Below are 27,010 nucleotides of genomic sequence, written 5' to 3'. Positions count from 1 at the left end.
GGGGGCGTTAGACTGTTGTCCACTTCACACTATGGTGTCTTGGCATAAGATACAGCCTGTTGAGGACTAACTTCTCCCTGTTTGATTACTTGTGTTTTTAACAAATGTGTTATTGGAATCTTGCCTTGAAATGGTGAATCATGAACTGAAGAAAGAGCAAGAAGTTGTAAAGCTGGCAGTCAAATTTGGATATAAACAACCAAGAAATGAACAAATAAAGACCCCAATTAAATAATTCAAGTGAACAGATCCTAAAAAGCCAACTCCCAAGAATGAATGCCTTATGTCTAAATGATGGTATTCATTCCAGACCAGGTCCACATTTTCACAAATTTTGTCAAAAACTCCATTTTTTTTTTTTTTTTTTTTTAATTCAAGCAATCTATCTTGTGACATGAACTCATTCTTTAGAAAATAAACTCAAATCTTGGTTCTGCTTTTTTTTCTCCAGCTTTTGAAGAGTTAAATTGAATCTGTTCTGGGACAGATCCATCATTCTAAAGCAGTTTCACAACAATCAGTTGTGAATAAATGTCTTGTAATTTTAAATTCATGGCTGTACTGTTTAAATTTATTTAAATTTCTGGCTCAAACCCAATCTTCTCAGCCAGTTTCCTGAAAATTGGTTTAGTTTTTGAGTAATCCATCTACCAAACAGAAGAAAACATAGACTCACAGGTCTATGCTTTATCATGATTTCAAAGATGTAATTTAACAAGAGAGCCGATAAAGTCAACATTCAGTGAGTCTCAGCATCTTTAAACAAACAGTGAAGGGTCAAGTGGTCAGTTATTTGGTTTCTGAACACTCCTTTTCCCAGCTTTCATGATGAATCATTCTTGGGAATGTGACATATTGTAGTCCTCCAACTTAATCACCTTCTCTTATCCCTCACCAGCTCCCTGGAGATGTTCCTCGTCAGAGGACCTTGTTTCCACACATCAAAGTGAAGGTACGAGGTGGACCCATACCAGCAGACACCTGGGTGTAATGTGGCCCTTCACCTTGGCCCTCAGTGCATGTAAGGTGATAAGGCCGGGCTGCAGCTCTATCTGTAGAGCTCCTCTTTGTTTAGAGGAGAAGACCCCAGGGTGGAGCGGAGAAGGTTTCTCACTTCAGTCAGCCCATGCAGCTGAACACACACGAACACAGCCTGGCTGTAATTAAGGAAGTACCACTGACAGAATCATTTTCTCTCAGACCGCTTCATCAGTCACCGTATGCTCGCACAAAAAATACACAAATGCGTCAATCTTCTGACATCAGTCTGAAGCCCAGCAGCAACACGCTGGGTTTTGAAAGACAGGCTCCATGCACAACCTGCTTAAGATCTCCCAAAAAGAACTGGTGGGTGAAAGTAAGCCATGCAACAGTTTTCAACAATCTCGCATTTGTTCGGCAAAATTAACTGCTGTTGTGCCCACAACACATGCTACACTTTTGAAATAAGACTTCAATGTCACACCAAAATATTTGTCAACTTTTGCTGCCACTAGATACATTAATATTATTCATTAATGTCTCAAACATACAAAAAATGAGGGCAGGTTAAAGGAACAGTGTTCTTTTGACTCCATGACTACATACTATGTGAAGAATTTGCATTCGTACATGGAGAACAGGCATGGTGGGCTTTGAACCTGGGATCCAAATGAGCGATTATATCTCTATTTCCTACTACTTCTTACTCTTTATTTTCCTTTTTTATTTGTGTTGTTGCCTGTTGTAATTTTATTGTTATTTATAATTTATTTATTTACAATGGGGGCAACTTGGTGCCTGTTTTTATTTTGTACAGCACTTTGATCAACTACTGTCATTTTAAACATGCTTTATGGCCCCTTCACACATAGTGCGAATGTGGTCGAATTGTGCAATAAGTGCGCATGAAGAACACTCTCGCACCAGGCATTGGCCAAATTCCAGGTGACATGCACAAACATCTAACAATGCTCGCATGGCACTTAGAAAATGTGTGGCCATTCACATTCTTGGCAAGACAACAGTCTGCAAAGAATCACTGTCGTACTGGCAGCGGAATTTGTCTAAGTGCCCCATGAGTGTAGCTTTGGTGTGTGCGCTAAAAACTGACAGGTGTTACCGCACACTGAAGCAGCTGTGGAGATCTGTCATTCTGGACATCCTAGCTGGACAGTACTGTGTTTGGACGGACATGGACTAAAAACTGACCATTGTGATGCACATATGTCTGTTTGCTGTCTTAAAGTGACATTAATAAAAACATATATCACTGTGGCAACAGGCAGCAGCGAGTGAGCGCACGCACATGGACAGGCTGCCCCCAGGTTGAAACGGACAGTCAGATCAGAACACACAGCAGACGATCTGACTGTCACGTCACCCACGTGAGCTCTGTTAAACATGACACGGTGTTGTGTGGTGCACCGTCCACAAGACACACGTGTCAGCCGGCAGGACACGCGCCAGCAGATGTGGATATTAATGAATGAGCAACTGCTTCTTATTCATGTCATTTCATGACTGTGTGTCAGTGACCATGGGTCATCTACAGAGGAACAGACGGATCATATTTGTCTTGCCCGCTTGATGAGAGGGATTTAATACAAGGCGATGTTTTTATATGGTGCGTCATTTTTATTTTTTTTTAAATACATCCATGTGCTTCCTGATATGAGGCAGTTTCCAGCTCCTGTCACAGGACAGTGATGGTAGCTCACTGGTAAAGTTTCTGATTGGTAATCAGAGTGTTAGAGGTGCGGGTTCGAATCCTGTGGGTGATGTTTCATGGTGCGCATAATTCGAACTGTTTTGCGCTGTTTCGCGGTATTCGACCAAACTTCGCACTATATGTGAAGGGGCCATTAGAAATAAAGGTTGAGAGTTGAGTAAAAATAAAAGTTGTATTATTCTTGTCAACCAAAGGGGCAGGCGATCCATGGTAGTGACAGAAAGAAGAAAATGCTTGCTTGGAACAATAACAAAACAGAAATTAGTCCATGGGTCAAAAAGGCTGGTCATTACCAACCAGGGTGGCAAACCCTTTGATATGGCATTTTGGTCACCTATGTACAACGTCTGTTAGAACAGTATCGGACCTTATTCTTTTTTGCAAAAACCTGATGGTTCTAAATCAAGCCTTCGTGCGCATGCAGGATTTTTTTCACACCTGTCGATTGCGCCAGTTGCTGGCAAGCAGCATTTGAGTGAGGACGTGTGCAGTGCGCTGGGTGGATTTTTATTGCAAGGAAAATGATGGAACGGGTGGAGCAGCGCCACATCAAATTTTGCCAGAAACTGAGCGACAGCCAGGTGGAAACCATTCGGAAGATTCAGATGGCTTTCAGTGATGATGATATGGGAATCACACGGTTAAGGAGTGGTACAACCGGTTTAAAAGACGTCCACACAACGGTGGAGAGCGAGCGATGCGCCGGGCGGCCATTAACATGCTGAAATGACCAGCGAATCTGCTTTTGCTCTGTCAGAAACTTAAGGAAAGAATTTCGCCGCCACTCCTTTTCATGGCCAAATTTTCTGTCACAATGGAATGTGCCAAAAAGTGCTGATGTCCACCTCTTCTGCAATCTCTCCGATAGTTGCACGACAGTCCTGCATCACCACAGCGTTCACTTTGACAATAATCTGGTCATTTCAGCATGTTGATGGCCAACCGGAGCGTCGCTCGCTCTCCACCGTTGTGCGGACGTCTTTAAACCGGTTGTACCACTCCTTAATCTGTGTGATTCCCATATCATCGTCACTGAAAGCTGTCTGAATCTTCCGGATGGTTTCCACCTGGCTGTCGCTCAGTTTCTGGCAAAATTTGATGTGGCGCTGCTGCACTCGTTCCGTCATTTTCCTTGCAATAAAAATCCACCCAGCGCGCTGCATACGTCCTCACTCAAATGCTGCTTGCCAGCAACTGAGTTAAAAAAAAAATTCAGGCATGCGCACGAAGGTTCAAGTTGGTTCACGCAAGCAGGCTTGATTTAGGACCATCAGGTTTTTGCAAAAAAGAATAAGGTCCGATACTTTTCTAACAGACCTCGTATAGGGACTTAAATGTGCGATAACCATCTTAGGGTGGTGGCTTGAGCCAGAAGGGGTCGATAAGAGCTTACATAGGGGTCAAAATTTTGAAATGCTACAATCGTATTGAGAGGTACACTACATTTGTCTGTCATAGAAATTCCAAAAAGGTATAGTTCAAACTATCTATGATTGAATGTGACAACCGCAAAATGGTGACAAAGGTAAATTTCAATTTGTGCAGGGATCTAAAGCTAAAGTTGCTCTGATTTTGGTAAAAAGTGATGCAAATTATTGGTTGAGCTGATGAAATTAGTAAATGGATTAATAAATGTTTGGTCTCCAAAGTAAAGATCAAACAATGTCAACCTCTATTGGATTCTATGACCTGTTACCCTGTAATGTCATAACCAAGTATGACAGATGGTGCAAATTATTCCTTTTTAAAATCCTATTAACTCAGCCAATAATTGTTTCACTTTTAACCAAGATTGGAGCAATTTTTACCTTTGACTCCTGTACAAACTGAAATTTACCTTTGTCACTGTTTTTTGGTGTTGTTACTCAATAACTCCAGAAAATTCAGTCATAGATCATCCAAACTATACCTTCTTTAGAATCTTTATGATCAGACCCATAACATGGTATACTTTTCAGTGTGATTGGAACATTTTTAATGTTGATTCTTGTGTAATTCTTCATTGTCTCATACCTGGCTATAACTACCACCCTGGGATGGCCATACATTAACTAGGGACATATACCCAGGAAATTATGGGTGGTACATTTTGCCACCCTAGCTGGTAGCGACATGCCCACATTCAGGTATTTGGCCCAAGGCTTAAATGGTGCAGAGTTTTGACAAGAAATTGAGGTTAACCACAAATATCTTACCACTGAGTAATTGAACCATGCATATGAGCTAGGTTCTAGTTATAGTTGTTGAAATCACAGTACAGTGCTTGTGTTCAAGTTTGGACTTGCTCTTTTGCCATAATTACCCTCCTAACCTGCTCTGTGTCCTCTTTCACAGCCTTGTTTCACAGCTCACCCACTGCTGAACTCTTGCACTCACAAATGTGCCAAGAATATTTTCAGCTGAATTATTCCTGTAGCAGTGCTAGAACTTGATGTTCACAGCCTTTAGTGGCTGTTGTCCAGTGTCCTCAGTCAGAAAATGGTTCTCTCGCCAAATGAAACAAGTCACGGTGTTGACAAACTACAAAAGAGCTACTTAGAAGTGATGACAAGTTAGTTTTTCACATTACAGACTGCAACATGCTGCCTTTCAGATCGTGGCCCACTACCTTTTTGTTTTCCTGAGGGTTGATCTGGATGGTGTAGACTCCATTCTTATGGAAGCCAGCTTGGTAAAGGTCGGAACAGTCACGAAACTTCTTCTCTTCATCAATCTTCTTTGTACTGTTGGGTACCACTGCAGAAATGGAGAGAACGTTGTACAATACCCTTGACATGACAGAACAGTGTCACATTAACCCTAATGTGTTGTGTTTTGGAACATTAGCTTCCATATATATATATATATATATATGTGTGTGTGTGTGTGTGTGTGTGTGTGTGTGTGTATATATATATATATATGTGTGTATGTATATATATATATATGTGTGTGTATGTATGTATATATATGTATGTATGTGTGTGTATGTATATATATATATGTATATGTATATATTCTGAAGTGTTATACTTATTCATCTTAAATTTTGTCACTTATGCATTTATCTTCAATTTTATTTATTTTGATTCAGTTTGATTAAATACTTTGGGTGTCATAATTTTTCTTTTGGGGTCTGCTTGTTTGACATAATGTTATTGGCAAAATGTTGACTTTAGTGTCAGTTTTTCATAGCTACTGAACTATCAGATCAGTTTTTATTCAGGTTATTTGTGCCAGCAGCTCTAGTGAGTAGAAATATTGCAAAGTTATGTGTAAAAAAGAGGAAACAATTAAAATGTGATTTATCAGCCAGATACTTTTCATTATTATCATTATTTTTAATAGCTGCAAAGTGATCCTATCTAGTTATATTACAGACACTTGCAAAACTGGCATAAAAAAAAACATGTTAATAGCATTTAAAAAAAGTTCTGGTTGGGACCCAAAGTGTGTAGATTTGCTTCACAATGCGTATTGAAGAGGATTAAAGAGTACTTGGATCATTTTGGTTCTCATATTAAAAAACAAACAAACAAACAAGCATTTTAAAAGACTAAACCTCAGTAAAATCCAAACTCTTAAAAATATTAAGTTCACTTGAGTCCTGTTGCGTAAAATCAATCAGGTGAGTTTTAACAACTGCATCCATTTCCATCTCTGATTATGGTGGCACCATTCTGAAACCAAGCAAAGAACTAAGGACAAACTACTACACGCTACAAAGTTCCTGTTGGACCAAGCAGTTTACCTTCCAAACCCATGTGATAGTGATGGAAAGTCTTTCAGATTTGCCTCTTTTCCCATTACTTGTCCTTCTTTGTCATCCCATACGAGGTCATCTCAGGTTTCACATTATTGTTTTATTGTTGAACCAAAGAAGGTGCCATTGAAAAGTGAAATGTGTCAGTATTCCTTAAGCATTCTCTTTGATCCTCCATCAGGCACACAGAACTTCCCAGTGGAAGCGGGATGCTTATTTGGGCGAACTCTCCGAGCATTTGACAAGTATTGAGTGGTCAGTGACAAGAATTGCCTGCTGTGACAGGTTGCTGGAGTCGGCCTTCGCTCTTCAAACTCTAAGGCAACAAAGGACGGACCTGTCAGCCGCTAATTTGACTCAAGCCGACAAACAGCGGGGTACATTTTAAAAGCCAGGGACACTGTTGTCACAGGGCAACTTTTTGGTTTTCCATCTATAACAGTGTAGACAGTTATTTCACAATCACTGTGGAAAAAAAAAGCCTGCCCGCAGAAGGACTGGATACTCCGGCATAGGAGCGGCTCGCTTGAACAGCTTGCTGCCCAGCTTTACAAATATTTTTTATGTTCCAATATTTATTTACAGAAAAATATTTTGTAGCTCAACGGGGACTCGTATTCAGCAGGGGGTTCATGTGAACAGACCAGCAGGGCTTTAGTGATTGCATAAATCAGTGCCCTTGCCAAACGAGCCCATATACTTGAACTAAAGAGTGAAAAATTGTGCTAAACGGGCCTTCTGCAGACATCCCTGCTCCCATGTGAACATGTTCAATCAAAAAAATACCACAGAGTTAAGAGCTTCTACAAGACCTAATGAGTGTTCTTTTCATATTTGATCGACACAAACTGCAACTCATTTTCAAAGCACATACCACATATGGCGATATTGCTTAGGAACAGCATGATTGTGGGAAACATGTAGCTAAAGCCTTCAGATTTATTTAATTGACAATATTTATGTTATACTCATTCATGAAATCCTCTGTAACTTGGTGACAATCAGACACTTTAGCCTGTTTATATTCTACTTGGGATGTCTGAGACCGTTGGTTTAGAAAAGTTTAATAAACCAATGTTGAAATTACTTGGGGGCTACCAAGAATCAAGGAAATATAAAGTGCATGTTACATGGAATAAAATATGGATCAGGTATTCTAGCAGCCACAAAAGGGTTTGTGCCATAATGTTTATCATTTTCACTGCACTGGAATTGTCTGTAAGGACTAGGGATAGGTATCAAAACTGGCTCCTCTTAAGAATCGATAAGAAATGATTCGATCCACCAACATCAACAGCCATTTTGATTAATGATTCCCTTATCGGTTCTTCAGTTCACATTACGCTGGAGCTAGCTGGTGTTTGGAGATAGCGTCGACCACTCGCCATAACGAAAACACGTTTGTTTTTATCTTGCGCATGCACCACTTAGGAAATAAGATTAGCTTCACAATAAATGGGTCAGACTCTGATTTACCCAGATTGACAACAAAAATGAGTACATTAAGTACTTTTATGTATTTTTTATGGTTTCTTGAGGCATTTTGTGAATGTGGAAATGTGCTTCGACCTCAAAACGTGCCTCTGTAATATAAATCAAGCACACCCTCTCAGCAATAGTCGGCATCGCTATTGTTGCATTGCTTCCACCTTCTGCATCAGTCTGTTATAGCAGCATTAAATCCTCTCGTGTCCAGTGTCTTTCGTCATCATCTTAAACCGCTTATCTAGGATCGGGTCATGGAGGCAACAGCTCTAGCAGGGGAACCAAGACTCCCTTTCCGGTCACATTGACCAACTCTGACTGGGGGATACCAAGGTGTTCCCAGGCCAGTGTGGAGATATAATCTCTCAACCTAGTCCTGGGTCTTCCCTGGATCTCTTCCCAGATGGACGTGGGCATCCTTACCAGATGCTCGAACCACCTCAACTGGCTCCTTTCAATGCGAAGGAGAGCCGCTCTCTGCTCCGAGCCCACAGGGTGGCGATGGAAGGTCTACATTGCCTTTTCGGGCTGTGCCCGACTGGGATCCGTGGCAAACCCAGCCACCAGGTGCTCACTGACGGGCCCTACATCCAGGCCTGGCTCCAGACTGGGGCCCCGAGCTTCCTCCAGGCCGGGTCACATTTCCTCTGCCTTGTTCTGTCATGGTGTCTTGTGAGCCATTCTTAGTGTATTTAGAAAGCCAACTCTTCCCCCTCCCACTTTAATTTAATCTCCTATTTAACCAGGTTAGTCCCATTGAGATCAAGATTTCTTTTACAAGGGAGACCTGGACAATTATAAAGTTTCCAATTCCCCTAACCTGCTGATCCTATGCCTAAAATACTTCCAACAGAAACTTCTTTCAGGCCTATTATTCTAAATTCTGAAAGAAGCTCTTGCCTTTCTCTGGAATATTTATTACAATACATGAGGATATCCCTAATCACCAAAATAATGTCCTAAATATATCTATGCTGACTCCTGGATGAACCTGTCCCAGAGATCTAGGATCCAGTGACCATGTACAGATTTTATTTATTTGTATTTATGTCCACAGATCAAGGATCTAGTGACCAATTTCATATTTATTTCCTTTAAGACTCGTATTTATTTACTTTAAGATTTACTTTAAGAGGGTGCACTTGACATAGAAAGCCTGTAAAGCCTACATTTTGTACACAGAAAATTTTCCAGAAGATATTGATGAGGGAATCGAAAAAGAATAGGACTGATAAGTGGAATCGATAATAGCATCAATATCGATAAAATCTTATTAATACCCATCCCTAGTCAGGACTGTTAGGATAACAGATATATCCTGCTTCTACTAGATACAAGTCTGTCTGGCTATGTTATCATGAAAAAAACAAGGGTTGTCACTGAATGTAATAGAAATAGGTTTCCGCAATACTGTCAAAGTACCATGACCTTTTCCCTTTGCTCTTTGTGACCATTGTCTTTGACCTCAGTGAAATAGGCTGGCCTCAATATTATCTCAACATGCAAAAGAATAATAAATTTGAAGTTGTTCCTCACCACTGTTGCCATGTTCTTGCTCAAGGGGCTGGCTAAGGTTAGACCTTACTTGTGAAACACCTTGGGGTGACCTATGTTGTGATAAATAATGAATAAACTGAATTGACGTTGACCTTGATCTATGGCCTTAACCTGCAATCCTAGACGAGGCGTACTAACTACTTGTGTGCATGCCGAAAATTAAAGGTCAATTCAAAAGGTTGGACAACTGGATGCTACCAATTGCTCTACTTTTTATAAAACACCAGTCATAATTGGGGATTTGTGCCTCCATTATGCCCAGCGGCTTGTTCACAACAATGTGACATTTTTAATAAAATCATTGCTTTGGTTTAATGTACAACCCAGAAGAGACACCACATTTAATATCAATCATATGGCATGTAAACGGCAATACGTCACAAATGCAGGGACCGGAGGAGGCCCACACACTGCCAGTTTGACACTTCCTGTCTAAAAACACATTGCTCTCTTTACATTATTACTGTGACTCCACTTTGATGTTTGCACACATTGGGTTATTTTGGAATAGGTTTTGGCAATAATGTGTAATTAAATGAGTACCCTGCTTTTTTTCAAGGTACTTTTGGTTTATCATAGCATTAATTTGACCTCAAAGGAAAAAGGAAGTGATCAAAAGGTGAAGTAATGTTCGGACCAAATATAGAAGTAGGCGTTTGACTAAAAAACTCTTGTTTAAGCAAGATGGTTTGGTTCCAAGTCTTAACATACATGTATACAATGCTACACACAATAAACCAATCTCTTTATTATTCTCAGCATTGACGTCAGATGTACCTCTAAGCAGAAAAAAAAGGATCATTAGTGTGTCTCACATTAACAGCATTTACAATCAGTGTAATCAGAATAAAAATAATCCTGCGGAGGTTTAAGATGGATCATGTTGCCATACTGTTGCAATAGTTGGATACTCTGCTTGAAAAACTAAAGAAATTGCATTTACTACACACGAGTAAGCACCTCCAAAAAACTTTATTCATAACAGTCTAAGTCGATGTAGACAATGGTTACTACTGAACAAGAGCTCGCCATATCGCACCAAACGTGTTGACCCTCAATTCACACTGCAAGTGTTGAAATACCACTTGGACCCTCCTTCAAGGGAAAAAACACACAAAGACTGTACTTTTGAAAAGACTGAATGTTAAAGCTCCATTTTAGAATGACGTGGCATTGTTCCCATCGTAAAGTGGGTGATTTGAGCCCACGAATTTAAAGGAAATGCATGAGCTCACTTTGGAAAATAGGAACCGACCACAAGCAGACGCCCCTCCATGGCTTGAAATGCAAACCCCTTTCCTCAAACGAAAACACTAGTCCTTCTCTCAAACAAACAAAAGTCCTCCCCCGAATGACCAAAAAGAAATAGAGTTCTGCTGCTTCTGTTTTAAAGATTGCTGAGAACTGCAGCCATCGCATGAAATCTACCTACTCCTCGACTCCTTTGGACAGGCCGTCCCCCAGGAGCTATTACAGCTTGACTTATTCAGGCTAGGGTGAGGAAAGGGGGTAACCTCTGACCTGCACACCCGCTTCAACCTTCAGCACCACCACGGAGTAGGAAAGGACCAACCACAGAGAAGCAGCAGCCACGTTCCGTTTCAATGGACTACCAGTCGCAAATGAGGGGTACGGGCAACGACCTGTTGACCTTCCTGACAGTGAGATAACACATCTGAAGAAAATATTAGCAATAAGATGAGTTACGTTACGCAAACACAGCAATTGACAGATCTGGCAGGCAACGATACTGTACTCACGAGGTTACGGCGCCAAAGTAATTTCTGATGATCTCTGGTAATTAAATGTGATGTACAACAATCCAAACTAAACAGATGGTGTTAAAATGTGACATTTTGCTGAAAGCAGAATTGGAAGAGCATAAAGCATGTGTTAATCATGTGCAGCCGTGAATCAACCATGACGCCCACATCCCTTCATCCCCACGCTGTTTCCTGTTTGATAGGAAACCTCCTGCAGCACCGTGGGGTCTTGAGGATTCCCCACAGGAAATCCTCAAATGGAAATGGGATTGCCATGGCTACAAGCGTGTAACCAATTGGCCCAAAAAGACACATTTATGTGAAATCTCCTGTGACCAATGGGATTTTGGGACCAATGGGATTTGTGGACTTGTGTGGATGGAGTGGGACATTGTTGCTGAGAAAGGCGTAATGAGTTTGGAACCTCGGTCAAATGTAGGGCAATGAGAAAAATCCCTGATCGCTTTGCAGATGAGGGGAAACTCAGAGGACTTAAATGAGGCTATTAATCAAAACACATTGAGCTGTTTGACATTTCAGTGAAGTGTGCAGACCAGAGAAGGAACATGATGAGCAATTGTTGCAAAAAAAGAGCTTCGTGCTGGTTTAAAAGACAAACCAAACCTCCTTTAACAGCAGTATATTGAGTTTCTTCATGCTGGTCTCCAGTGAAGCGGAACATAACAGCCAGCACACGCCCACGTCTTAGCATGGGGCCCCATTAATAGACCTGGTGTCATCACAATTTCACGAGGTTGGTAAAATAAATGATGTTGCAGCTATAATGTCACACCTGAACAAATGGTCCGCTAACAATGTTTGAGTGCTTCCTCACAGTTGTACTTTCGCACAGGCAATCCCTCAACTGTGCTTTGCACACTGAGAATTTGGCAAGAGGTGCTTGATTTAGGCACATCATCAAACAGGATAGACAAAAACGTAGACTATAGGGATTTAGATCAGGGTTTGACTGAAAGTGCAACATATATGGTTGCACCCTCAGCTATTGACAGGTGTTAATGTTGTTGGGAGATGTTATAGAGATGATGGATCACACCATAAGCTTCCATTTGAAAATAGCACTTGCATTCGCCAAAGCAGCGTCACACGGGTCAACCAAACAGCGTGCAACATCTCAGACCATGATAAGGGCGTGTCTCTGTTTGAGTACGTGCGCTCAATTAATGCACATACAGTAGTTGTCCTAATGACAAACGTCAAAGTCAAGTCAAAGTGTCTTTATTTGTCTCCCTAAGGAGAAATTTGCCTTGGACAGAGTCTGCTACACAAACAACACATCCAGTACATAGCACCCATACATTAAAAACAACACAGTAAGTCAAGGATAAAATATAACTACCAACATTATTAACATCTTTGTGCAAATTCCGCAATACATAACCTTAAGCTATCTTCCCTGAACTATCTGCTGATTTATGAGCTTCACTGATAATGGAATAAATGAATATTTATATCGATTATATTTACAAAGAGGAACCCTGTACCTCCTTCCTGAGTTAAGTAAAGTATATTCAGAGTGCAGAACATGAGACTCATCTGTTAAAATATTGTCAGCACATCTGAGAACTGCCTGTTCAAACAACTCTTGGGAGTTACAGGTACCACCATACCTATGATTTTGCCAGCTATCTTAATCAGATTTAATATTTGAGTTTTTGATTTAACCGTTAAATTACAAAACCAGCTAGTAATACCATACCGTAACACGGACTCAATCGTTGCTCTGTAGAAAATCAGCATAATATTCCTACATACACCAAACAGTCGGAGTCGATGAAGAAAGTGCAAACGCTGGTGGATTCGGGCACAAACACTTGACACTTGCATGTGCCAGCTTAAGTTATTATCGATATAAACCCCCAGATATTTATATGAATCCACCTGTTCAATGTTACGTCCATGTATGGTGACCACACTACGGTCTCCAACAGCCCGAGGGTCCACCAACATCTCCACTGTTTATTAACATTAATCTGCAATTGATGGACATCACACCAGTTCACAAACCTGTCCACTCCAGATTTGTGACAACTTGAATTAGTACTAGTGTTCAGCAGACTGAGTATTACAGTGTCATCTGAAAATTTAACAACATACTGGTTTGGCTGATAGCTGATGCAGTCATTGGTATACAGTGTAAATAAAAAAGGTGAACTAACACAGCCCTGAGGGACACCAGTGCTACTTAATGCAATATCAGAGCAGACAGAATTGACCTTCACCTGCTGTGACCTGTTTGTCAAAAAAGAATGATACCACTTAATTAAAAAAGGGTTCACATTCAACTGAATCATTTTTTGAAGAAGGATAGTGACCGGATACAGTTAAAAGCAGAAACTAAAATCAATAAAAACTAATTTGGCATCTGCAGAGGAACTCTCAAGATGCTTTAAAACCAAGATCATATAGTTAAAATGGCATCACTCGTACTCCGCTTCCTTTTGTACGCAAACTGATACTGATCCAAGTGTGGCTCCACCTCTACAGTAAGCTCCTGAATTAACAGTTTCTCCAATGCTTTCATTATATTAGAGGTTAGGGCCACTGGCCGAAAATCATTATTCACTTGGGGGCATGGTTTCTTGGAATAATAACTGATCTCTTCCAAAGCTCAGGTACTGAATAAGTATCAATAGAGAGCTGGAAGAGTTGATGCCAAGCTGGAGTGAGCTCCTCTGCAAATGTTTTTAAAAGAAAAGCAGACATATTGTCTGGCCCTGTCGCTTTATTAGTATACATTGATTTAAAAACTTGAAAACTGATTGTGAGTCAATTAAAATTCTGTCCTCATGCAAATTACACCTAATCTCTTTTAAAATTTCCCTGCACTCTTCCTGATTATCACTCTCAAAACGCAAATAAAAATCATTCGCTCATTGGCTTTTACAAATTCATTATTGTCAATTACAGGTTTCCTTTTTGTGTCCATGTTTGTCATGCCCCGAACAGAATCCCACAGTCTCTTATTATTCACTCTGGAAAGGTCCCGTTCTGTGCGCTCCTTATGCTGCAGTCGAGCATCTCTCATCTTCTGGTTCAGGTCTTTTTGTGCGACCCTAACCCCTGCAAAGTCCCTTGATTTAAAAGCTGATTTCTTCCTATTAATACATTCCCGTATTTCCCGTGTGACATACGATTTATTATTTGGGTATTTCTTAATAATCTTTTGGGGAATGATTGAGTCCACACAGAAAGAGATGTAACCAGTAATTGCCTCTGTGGCATTATTGATATCCGCATTTTGGAAAAAAATGTCCCAATCTGTACACAAGAAACATCCTTTCAGCTCCTCTATCTTGTCAGCAGACCACAGTTTAACAGAATGGACCTCAGGTTTACTAGATTTAAATTTAGGCGTTCTAGGCGTTCAGACTACAGACATTACAAACAAGTGATGTCTGAGCTGGAAAAGGATGTCCCAAGCTACAAGAGCTTCACCATGAAGTGTATTAGAAATGCATCCTTTTGAATATCGGTGAATTTAGCCACCTAACACAAGGAACCCAAAGTTTTGAACATGCTCAGAATTCTGACTGACCCTGAACACTCTGATTTCCAGTTGGGTCATCCGGTGTGATGCAGACTTAATCACTCTCCAATTCCAACGTTCAGCAGGTTGTGCAGTCTAATAATCATTGGCATTTGGGTAACAGTATATTTAAACTTGCCCTCTGGTTACGCTTGCTTATATCTTAGCTGAAATCTAAAAAACAATCTCCAACAACCAGTTCTGTAGTCTGGAATCAGCACTTCAAGGCCTCTACACTTGTACAGTCCTAATTGCTTTTGTCCTTATGCTCATCATTGGAAGTCATGGTCCTACTCAGCAGCATATCCTTGAGGTCATTTCAGAAGAACCCCAGCTCCATGGAGAAAGGCTCAACAGGCATTCCCCATCAAACACCAAACTAACTCTCTTCCACTGGACAAATGCACACCATCAACAGCAACCAGAGGAGCCTCTTCAGCCACAGACTGCTCCTTCCCAAGTGCAGGACCAACAGACTGAAAAACTCCTGTGTCCCTCAAGCCATGAGACTGTACAACTCCTCACTCAGGGGGAGGAGGAGTAACAGGAAGACAGAGGACGGGAAGAAGAGGAACAGTAGTAGCCAGTAAACCAGTATTGATCAGTATGTCTGGTATTTATATTTGCAAACTGTTTTTCTTTTTACTTTCACTTTTGATACTCGGTGTGCTTCTTACCCTGTGTGCTGCCATACAATGGTAAATGGACTGCATTTATATAGTGCTTTTTCATCTGCATCAGATGCTCAAAGCGCTTTACAATAATGACTCACATTCATCCCAATGTCAGGGTGCTGCCATGCAAGGCACTCACTACACACTGGGAGCAACTAGGGGATTAAGGACCTAGCCCAAGGGCCCTTAGTGATTTCCCGGTCAGGCTGGGATTTAACCAAGAATCTTCTGCTCTCAAGCCCAACGCTTAACTACTAGACCATCACCTCCCCTCAGTGCTGGTGGAACCTCAATTTCCCTGAGGTAGTCTTCCCAAGGGATCAATAAAGTTCTATCTAATCTGTAATCTTCCAGGCCAAGCACCAGGAAAGGGTTTTAGTCTATGGATTTTTGCTGGTGAGGTATTCCATACTATTGAAAGGCACCCGTAGGTGCTTTGGGCATCTGATTAGCATGCCTCTTTTGGGAAGTTTTACCTGCATGTATAACTAAGACACCTCAGGCTGTACCAAGTACATGCTAAGTTGCCTGGAAACACCTGAAGAGGTAGATGATATGGCATGTGGATGACCTTACTCTACCTGCTGCCTGTGCAACCTAATCTGAGATGGGCGGTGAGGACTTGATGGCTAACCTACCTCCATCTTTGGAACAAAGGTTGAGCAAGTTGTGGACTGTATCCATCATCTCCTGCTGCTGTCTCTGCAATGCTGAACTATTGCCTGTTGTCCTGCTCAGCTGATCTTCAAGCTCCCTGATGACACCATTCTGCTTCCCCACTAGTATCTGGAGACTCCCCTTCTCCTGCTTCAATGTCTCCAGCTCCTCACGGTGCCGCACCTCCATCTCCAACATCTTCTGCTCCAAGAGGCTGAGAGAAGGGAGGGAGTGAGGGGAGAAATGTTAAGCCTCTAAATTTTGGTATTCACGGCCACCAAATCCCCTGGATCAACACAAAGTGATTTGTTATCATGAGATCTAATACTTTCTAATAATATGATGAAATAACTGAGTGACCATGTAATGTCTTACATGTTTTTTTATTTTTCCTATAAGTCAAAGATGATTAAAGCAGAATTAACAAACTAGATCTACCTCTGACACTTATGTGCTAACAAATTATGGTGTGAAATGTAAATAATTTCACAGCCAAATTTCACATCAAACTAATTAGTCAGTTACTTTTCTGCTGTTATAGAACTGGTGAAGCTAAAAGCAAAGATTAAGGCACAAGAATAATTTCATAATCGTAATAATTTCATAATAGTTTCATAATAGTCTAACCCTAACCCTTATCTGAAGGGAACTATGCTTTGCAATTCATCTCCACAAGCTTCGAGTCTCATTCCCATCATTTTTTTTTCCTTTTGGCTGCCCCCAGTTGCCACTGTGGATTTGGATGAGAGCCATAGTGGGATTTGGCACAGGCTTCATGTCGGATGCACTTCCTGATACAACTCCAGTTGCATGTGCAGAAACACACGCAGTCCGTCCCTGGCGTTCCTCAGTCACCTCCCTGCAAAGTCCGTCTGTGCTTAACCTCTGAGAGCTGAGGGGACCAGGTGGGCACAGACTGGGAAGGTTGCTAACTTCTACAGAATTTGTAAACTGTAAATTATTTTTAAAGTGTCGACAATGAGTAAATTGGTGCACAATAAGAATCGAGCCCTATTAAAGCCCTCATCATCACTGATAATCCAACAAGCTCAGTCAATTGCAGAATAAGATTACTGGACTGGAGATTAAAAAAAAAAAGCACCCATTGGTTATATACAAATTCCTTATTTAACAGCTGGATCAGTTGGGGGGGGAGGTGGTGGTGGACATTCCAACCTTGGATGTTTCGGCCTAGTAGTGCAGCAGATAACAGAATATTTACAGAGGAATGCTGCAAATGGTGATGTAAGTCCCTTCGGCTGCTCCCTTGTTTGCACTCGGGGTCGCCACAGCAAATCCAAGGTGGATCTGCAAGTTGATTTGGCACAGGTTTTAACGCCGGATGCCCTTCCTGACGCAACTCCACCTTACATGGAGAAATGTGGCAGGGTGGGATTTGAACCCGGAACCTTCTGCACTGAAACCAAGCGCATTAACCACTTGGCCACCACCCCTGCCAATGCTGCAAATGGTGATACAACCACCAAATTCAGCACGAGTACTCATTTGACTTTACTCTTTTGAAAATCCGATTGGGTACTTGAATTTTCAGTAGGCAGCCAAGTAGGGGTCAAATGAACAATTACACAGGGGTCAAAATTAAAAGGTGATCCAATCTTATTGAAACTTTACCAAAATTATTTGCCTGATTACAAAAATTCCAAAAGGTACAGTTTAGACTATCTGTGACTAAATATTATGGGGTAAAAATGGCAAGAATAAATTCAAATTTTATTAATTTATATGGCACCAACTCATGATGTGGTCACTTCAAGGCACTTCACACAGCTCAAGAACAACATGAATCAAAAGATTAAAAAACCAAAATAAAAACAAAAAAATAAAAAGAATAAAACAAAACACGCAATCACATAAAACACTAACGATAAACAGTATAAAAAGATGAGTCTTTAATCTGGACTTAAAAATCTCCACAGAGTCTGATGGTGACAAATATCAATTCAGTTTCAGTTTGTACAGGCGTTAAAAGTTTAAAGTTGTTCTAATTTTGGTAAAACGTGATACAGATTTTTGGTTGAGTTAATAAGGTTTTAAAAGGAATGGGTCATTTTTAGTTATCACATTACGGGGTAACGTATGTCACATGTCATAGAATCCAATGGACGTCGACATTGTTTGACCTTTACTTTGGAGACAAAAAATTCAACACAGTCAAAACTATTCCATTTATTAATCCCATTAGCTCAACCAATTATTTGTATCACGTTTTACCAAAATTGGAGCAACTATAACTTTTGACCCCTGTACAAACTGATATGGACCTTTGTTACTATTCTTGCTGTTTTTTAACTCAATAACATTCAGTCATAGATAGTCCAAACTATACCCTTTTGGAATATTTATGACCAGACAAATAATGTGGTGTAGTTTCCAATATGTTTGGGGCACCTTTTAATTTTGACCCCTGTGTAATTCTTCAATTGACCCCTACGTGGCCGTCTTTTGAAAATTCAAGTGGCCAATTGGTTTTTTTTTTTCAAAAGAGTAATATATATAAGGAATATTTGTACCAAATTTGGTGCTTGTATCACCATTTGAAGGATTGTTTCAGTTCTTTGCTGGACTGTAGTGCCAATACATGCTGATAAATATTAGTTTGTTTGTAATTCTTTATTCACAACAAAATGCTGTACACTAAAAATGAAACATATATAAAACAAATATAAACTCTTAGTACATAAACAAGTAATAATAAAATGACATTCATGTTCATTCAAAAAGCCAACTTCGCAACTGTCTCTCATTTTACAGAGCTCCTTAATTTGCAGTGCAAGTCTTAATAAGTGACTGTCAAAATTAAGCCGCCAAAAGGCAAACACATTATTAGTATCACAATTAAATTTATAAATGAGATATCGCTTATTAGCACTTATCACAGAATGGGTACCTAACAGCCCCGTATTGGTAATGGTAGTGACAACATTGTTATCACTATTACACAACTTATTAATAAATTTAATGCATCGCTTTGCAAGCAAGAGATCAATGCTCATAGTGTTTGCAAGATATGGTAAAATGTTACTATGAGTAGTATATGGCATAAGCCAGACCTTCCGAATAGCTTTCCTCCATGCACAATAAATGATTTCTAATTCATTTGAGTACAAAGAGAGAATTTGGCTACCATAAAATGAAGTACAATACTTGTGAAATAATTAATTTCTAATAAAAGCATTAGCATTTTTAAAATCAGCAAAAAACATATAACACTGACGATTAAAATCTGCAACACATTTCTCAGCAGATAATTTAAAAATATCCTCATACAAATCATGGCCCAGATAAGTAACTTTATCCTTTCTAGGTACTCTGACATTATTCACAAAAATAACAGGATCTGAAGGTCTCACTCTCTGTGTGCTCATTGCTCAGTGTAATATAAAATTTGACATAAATACACTAGAAAACAAAGTACTGTATTTTCCAGAGTATAGATTGCACTTCTGTATTTTTTTTTCACTTTTCTGTATTATTAGCTCTTTATTTAGATTTGAATGTTTTTTTTGCATTGCTATTGTGTACTTGTATTATTGGTATTTATTGTTTTTAACACTTTGATTCCTAGGAAAGCCCTTCACAAATACATATTGAGTAAGTCTCTTTGGCTTCTACCTTGTTTCATTCTGGGTTGCCAGAGCGGGTGGACCTGCATGTTGACTTGGCACAAATTTTACTCCAGATGCCTTTTCTAACACAATTCCACATTGCATGGAGAACGGGCAGCAGTGGTCTTGAACCGGGAACCTTCTGCACTGAAAACAAGCGTACTTAAAAGCTTGGCCACCACATATTATTACTGATACTGATAACTGAGATGATGGATCGTATGATGAAGAGAATCACATTTTTCAAAGTCACACTTCCCAGTCTAGTAAAAAAATAAACATATTTCGTTTTAACTCCATAAAATGTTTCTTTTATCCTGATTTTTTTCAGTACATATGTGCAACTACAGTCCAATTTCTGTTGAAACAAAAGATGGTTGGCTGCATTAAGGATGTGAAAGGTCATTTCTCACTGAAATCATGGCATGTTTTCTTGAGGGCGTTGAAATGTCCTTGGCTGGAATGTCCTGCACTCATCCCAACCTTAAGGCAAAGTTGGATGCATCAAGACTTATTGTGTCTCGTGAAGGACATGAGCTTCTTTTTATGTTGCTGTCAAACTGAATCATGTTGGAAAATTGACAAACTGGAGTAATTGTGTGGTGGTTGGATACCCCCATTAAGAGCATAAAAATTACTACAGTAGTTTAGAGAGAGCAGGAAAAAAATTCAAGTCTGTATTTATCATTAATTTTTCCAGTCTGTCCGGTTTTTACCCATTTTTGCTGCAGTGTGGCCGGAAGCCAAAGTGTGTGGATTTGCTGGCTTGAAGCGTTGTCTGTTTACCTGTTCTTGTCATGGAGCTTACTGATCTCATTTGTCTGGACTAGTAACTGCTTCTCCAACTTGTTGGTGGAAAGAGAATTTTCCAGCAGCTGGATTTCAAGCCTTGATGTGTGATTCAAAACCTGACCATAAAGAAAAAGAAAAGGAAATGCAGATATTCAGCCAAATTCATAGATGTTACAGTCATTGCATAACTTCTACAAAGTTGAACTACCCCCAGATTTATTCTTCCAACTCCAAACTTTTGCTTTCTTAACTGGGAAATCGCACTTGGGACTGGAAGTGGAAAATTTGTTTGTGTGGGTGAATAAAATTGTCTGGACAGTGTTACAGGAGTGTAGATTTAATTATTACACATACAGTGAATATGTCACAACTTGTTTGAAGATTTTATGGCCAGTAACTTGCCAATTTGTGATCTTTCGCAATTTTCTGCACTCAGCTAACTGCTAATTAGCAAAGCTAATGTCTTTGTTAGCAGATTAGCTTTTCAGCTAACTTTGAAAACCATTAGCAGACCAATTGGCGTCCACTAAATTGAGTTCCGCTAAACATTTTTTTGCTGGTAAAGTGAGTAAATTTAACGGTGAAAAAACGTTTGTAAATCATACATGTTATTTCCTGTTTATGAATGCAGAGAGCTAGCTAACACGTCCGGTTCACAGGTCAAAGCACACAAGCACTGCTGTTGTTCCAACATAGTGCTGAAAAGTTACACTGTGGACAAAACGATATGTAAACAGCTGAAACGTCAGGATTTTTATTTATTTATTTTTTTGTGCATTTGTTTTGTGTTTGTGAACCCAACACAAGTGAGCCGTAGCTCTGTTAACAGTTTATAAATATATAATATAGAGAGAAACTGATTTCTAATGCTGCAATTTACTACTTTTGATAAAGATAATGACTGTGTGTGGGATTTTATTTTTTATTTATTCTTCATGCTTAAAGTTGAAACTGGTTTAGTAAGCTGATGTGGCAGTGACCGAGTTCAAAACTAAAAATTAGTGGGAACTTCAGCTAATTTTTTAGTGGTTTAGCATTAAAAAAGCTAACTTTTCAGTTAGCGGCTTAATGGTTATCGAAGCTAACTTTACGGTTAGCTGTGCCCACCACTGGAAATGGGTGCAAAGTTGCTGCTCATAGCATCATTACAAATGACTTTCTCTTAGAATTGTTGGTTGCAGGTATCCAGCATGCAGAAACTTGAGAATGACACTTGTTTGGGTTGGAGAGAATACTGTTAGACATTACCTGTGTTTCAACATCGGTTAGCTTGCGCGTCTGTTCGGCTGTCTGAGACAGGAGGTTGGTGCCCATTTCCAACATGGCCGCCGTCTGGTTGTGGACCGCACTCTGCTGCAGTTGGGCCATTTCTGCCTTCATACTCTGTTTGATGTAGTTCTCAATCTGACCCCCACAAAAAAAGAAGGCACAAAATAAATAAATACATCAGACATCAGCAGACATTTCTAAAATAATGTCAAACTGGCAGTTGCACAATAAACATCCTGTAGTTATCAGGGGTCATCACAAATGTATCTTGTTTTTTTTTTCCCCCCTTTCTTTCTTTTGTTAAAAACAGAGAGCAGGAAAAACTGAACTTTATTTGTGGCTTTCCAGTATAGGTTTGTTATACCTGCAGGGGTGCCAAAAAGGGGAAAATAAGGAGAAGGATTCTAGGGGCCCATGATTGACAGGGGCCCCTAATACACTTCTAATACTGAAAAAAGTAATATGGAGGGTGGCCCAGTAAGATTTATTTCCATGGGGCCCAAAAAACCCTGGCAGCACTCTGTAAAACGTGGACATTACACACCAGGAAGTCAAAGGTGGAAAGAAACACTTCCAAACAAGGAGCATCCATTCATTTTCTGAACCTGAACAAACACAAAAAACAGAGCACATCCTGCGCATATTTTTCCTTTAACAATATATTTGTGGGTTTGAAACGGCTACCTAATTTTCAGACTATATTTGTATTGTCGTATGGTCAAAGCAGATGGACACCCCATTGAGTGTGGTCTGTTTAAGGTTTTTTCCTACAATGAAACTATAACCATCCAAAGTGCTCACTTACAGGGCCATTGAAGTCCAGATATTACACATCTATAATGACTTATTTTGTGATTCCTTTTTCCCCCATTGTATAAACTAATTGAACTGAATTTCACCAGTTTTGTATCTAAATATTTCACCCAAATTAGCACATCAAGTAACTACTGCTGACGTAACTTCACCTGTTCCTGATTATGGTGGTAAGTTAGTCCGTGAAAGGTTTGAGATAAACTTTATGCCTTCTCAGTTCACTTATCTTATGACAAATAAGAAGGTTGAGCAGTGTGAGTGTGTGTGTGTGTGTGTTTAAAAATGACATTGTCCTTTTCTCGTCAAATGTGTTTCACCTTCATTTGTAAGAACTGCGTGACTTCATAACAAAAAGAAAAAAGTTTCCATTCACTGGTTACAGCTTCTTATCTACTTGTAATATATATTTTTTCCATTGTGTAAGTGTCACTCTTGGAAAAACTAGTTTAGTTGAAACACATCGAGGTATCTGAAGAAGTCAAAGAAAAACAAAGTTAATAGAACTTAAATTTGGTAAAGAAATGAACTTGTTAAACTTGCAGCATAGACCATTTGTACAGTTAAACAATTTTTTTTCTTCATAGAACTGCTCCCCCCACAAAAACAGTTGTTTTTGTATAATTTTTTACATTACGTCTTGGTTGTTAATCTATCAGTCTCAGGAGTGGAGGGTTCAATTTGCTTTCATGATCAGTCAGTCCGTTTCCTTCCGATTAACCCGCTGAGCCTGTCCCAGAACAGAATGTGTGAGAATTAGATACTGGTACTTTACGGTGACATCTAGTGGCACTAAGGTGTTTATAGAACCTGTAACGTGGGGGAAAGATGACATCATTTTGAGCAAATCACAATGGATAAAACTTTTTTATAACTGTTGGGAGAATGTTTTCCTCCAAGCAGTTCCAATTGCAAATTACTCAGATTATGAGCTTTCTGTTTGTATTTTATTGGACATAAAGACATAAAAACTGTTGCAAAATCTTGATTAGAATTTCCATCAAAAACACATTTCCCCCTCTCTGGTTATATTGACAAGAATTGCAACATCTCACTCAGCCGCATCCTGCACAGATAATAAAACAGAAGAGAGATGGAACCTTTTATTCTTTTAACTCACACCGCCAGCTTCATGTCCATTCAAATTATCTTTGCAGTGTAATATTTCTTTCTTGGTGTAGTTATTAAAGCGAAATATAACATTTTCTCAGGCTGAATTTCAGACATAATACACTTCTTCTAACTGTGAACTACACGACAGTGATATAAGTGTTATTTTCCGCATCAATTCCAACATTCTGGCCCGAGGATTTGGAGGGAAAACTGGGTGTCTGGAATTCAAGCGAGCCCAAGTAATGATGGATTACTGTGGCTGATAATGAACCACAGAATATGACCCTTTGGAAATGGTGTTCATGTCATGTCAAAATGTGCAATCTCTTGACTTCTGGATGCTGTTTTACACTAATGTTACAACCTCCGGCGTGCGTTCCAAACTTTAATTATAAAACTTTAGAATTTACGAGTGCTGCTTCGTGCATCGTGAGGCAGCAGATTACTAAAACAATCGCATGGACTCCGTTCAGAGTTTTGATCTTTTTGAGATGCGTTGAGAAGAAAAGCGAATAAGTGGCGGTTGTTCATTTCAGCCCAAGTGGTAAATTGTTGGTCTGTTTCTAAGGGAATGTCTCTGACTCATGGCATGGACATAAATAGAAAGGACCAAACGGCACAAATCATGTAAAAATACCACTAGCCGTATAATAATCTTTGTGTGGGTGTCACATTATTTTGAGGGTTTGTAACCTTCACTTCAGTTAAACGCTGACAGATTTTCACCAACAAACGGAGCACAAAATGTTGAAACGAGATATTCTATGCGTTTGCATCAACATATGCAGCCAAAAAGACTTAAAAGAAAAAAAAATGTCTGATTTTTGTCTGTGAATTTAATTAATCTTGAAACAGATTTCAAACCACAACTGGCTGCCATAAAAACAAGGCTCTTGTAAGCTAAAGTGGAGGTCATTCCATAAAGATCTGTAGCTATGTAAAATGTCATCAGTGCATTTTTATCTTAAAGCTACAGGGCCTATCAAATTTCACAAAACTGGGAAATTTTAGTTTCTACCAAAATCCAAGCATTACATAAAATGTAGGACTATTTTTGTAACATGTTGCAGAATTGCAGCTCATTTTAATGAAGAGGACATAATTATCTGGGGGTAATTCCACAATGAAAATTGTCTTTTCCTTCATAGCCGTATTGCAAACTAACTACAGGAGGAAGCACGTGTGATGTTTTGAGATTACTTGTGATCCATCTTGCATTTACATCCATAAGGGCCCCTTCACGCATAACACGATTTAAGTCGACAAGCGCACGAAGGAGGAATTACATGCCAATCGAGAAAAATCGGTGCTGCCTCCAACGCCTTGCACACCTGTTGCTACAACTATTTGTGCACACCAGTGGCTGTAAGACAGTGTGCGCCCTGTGAGAGCCCATTCAATCCCTCTCGCGGCAGGTGTTGGCCAAATTCCAGCTGACACACACGAACATCTAACACCGCTTTCTTGGCATTTAGAAAATGTGTGGCCATTCGCGCTGTTAGCATGAAAACAGACAGCACATGATCACTTTCGAGCTGGATGTGAACTTTGTGTACGTGCCCCCATGGGTGTGGCATTGCAAAAAGCAACACACACGTGGCCTGAATGTGTATCGCATGTGTGCATGTGTTGATATATCTTGTTCTGGACGTCCCAAGATGTACCGTGTTTGAACGGATATAAACTTACAACTGTCCACTGTGACGCGCGTGTGTCTGCTTGCTGTCCTCACATGGACATACATGAAAACATATATCACTGTTGTGAGGGACTGCAGCGAGCGAGCGCATGGCTCACACATTGACAGGCTACCCCAGGTAATACAGACTGTCAGATCATAACACGCAGCGGGCGATCTGAACATTACTCACGTGAGCTCTGTTCCACATGACACGGTGTCTGTCCTGTGGCGCGCCATCCACAAGACACACATGTTGGGTCCAACACTTGCATTGGGCTGGCTGGACATGCCGGATCAGTAGATTGTGGACACAAGAACGCAGTGCTTTATTCATCATGTCATTTCATCACCGTACACCTGTGACCATGGGTGATCCACAAAGGAACAGACAGTTCATACTTGTATTGTCTGCTTGAGGGATTCAATAAAATGCAGGGATTTTTTATGGTGTGTTTTTTTAATACATCTATCTTGTTGTTGATTTCAGGCATTTTTCCGCAACTTTTTTACAGGACAGTGACAGTAGCACAGTGCTAAAGTTTCTGGCTGGCAAACATTGTGTTCCTGCTGTGACTGTTTCATGCACGCTCATGCACAACACTGTCGCATGCACAAAACCGTCACAGCGGGATCATTCACGCCTGCCCGTCGGCTGGCCGTTTTTGTGATTCTGTTGTGCTGTTCTGCTGTGATTCACCCTGATTTGTACTTATTTGTACTATGTGTGAAGAGGCCCTAAGATTTCCTGTAAATTACTTCCAAATCCATCAAATATTGGTCATAGCATCTGATCCCTTAAATTTCTCCCCCTCAGGGGTTGAATTTCTAAATTGTTTCCAGCCAACATGAATTTTGTTGATGTTGGCAATATCATATTATGAATCCCTTATCTAAATGCGAAGCAATAAAATCATAATGGTCCTAAAGAAAATACTTTTCATTAATTAAGTCTTAAAAACTTCACTGGCACTATACCTTTAAGTAGCCACAGCTTCCATACGTTTGAAGCCTCCTGACTGCATTAACCAAAACCTGGAACTTATGGAGCGCTTTTGCATTGGACCCCTAAATAAGCGGCCCTGAAAAACCATTGGTTGCAGCTCGATGCTAATTGGTCATTAACTTGTGCAGGAGAATATGGCAACAAGCACTAAGCTAGACAAGTGAAGCAAGAGCAGAAGAACCTTATTTACTGCAGGGTTATTGTATGACCGTACAGGATTATTGTTCTTCCCCACAAAGGAGGCCAATTACAGGGTCAGTCTTGTAAATGTTTAGCATCTGGGAAGTAGGTGAATTTCCAGCAGTGGAATCTGATGTAATATCCAACATCTGGGTAACAATCATGTGAGTGAGCATGACCTCGTACCTAGAGTGGCAGGACTGTGACCAGGTCTTCTGTTTGAGTCCCCAGTTGACAATAAACTCACTAAGGTACACAAGCAACAAATGGACAGTTTACAAGGAAGGAACCACTGTGCAAAATGTGTTAGATCGAGTATATCCCTTTGAAGCTACTGTACCAAGATAGCAGTGCAACCTGAGGGGCCCACTCCCACGTAGAAATGAAAGGTCATTCTG

At 40.0% G+C, this 27,010-nt stretch overlaps 1 protein-coding gene across 1 annotated transcript in view; it reads right to left on the bottom strand.

The window, feature by feature from the left end:
* The window catches only part of angpt1 (angiopoietin 1), a 116,567-nt gene that overhangs the window by 50,281 nt on the left and 39,276 nt on the right, over window positions 1–27,010 (bottom strand). The window contains exons 2-5 of the mRNA XM_034160576.1: window positions 21,805–21,960; window positions 20,551–20,672; window positions 16,120–16,352; window positions 5,319–5,446 (exon numbers count right to left, since the gene is read on the bottom strand). Coding sequence (XP_034016467.1) covers window positions 5,319–5,446; window positions 16,120–16,352; window positions 20,551–20,672; window positions 21,805–21,960 — 639 coding nt within the window. The remainder of the gene's footprint in view (window positions 1–5,318; window positions 5,447–16,119; window positions 16,353–20,550; window positions 20,673–21,804; window positions 21,961–27,010) is intronic.

Source organism: Thalassophryne amazonica, chromosome 20 (assembly GCF_902500255.1).
Source record: "Thalassophryne amazonica chromosome 20, fThaAma1.1, whole genome shotgun sequence".
Lineage (NCBI taxonomy): Eukaryota > Metazoa > Chordata > Actinopteri > Batrachoidiformes > Batrachoididae > Thalassophryne > Thalassophryne amazonica.
This window is presented reverse-complemented; position numbering and strand designations above follow the sequence as displayed.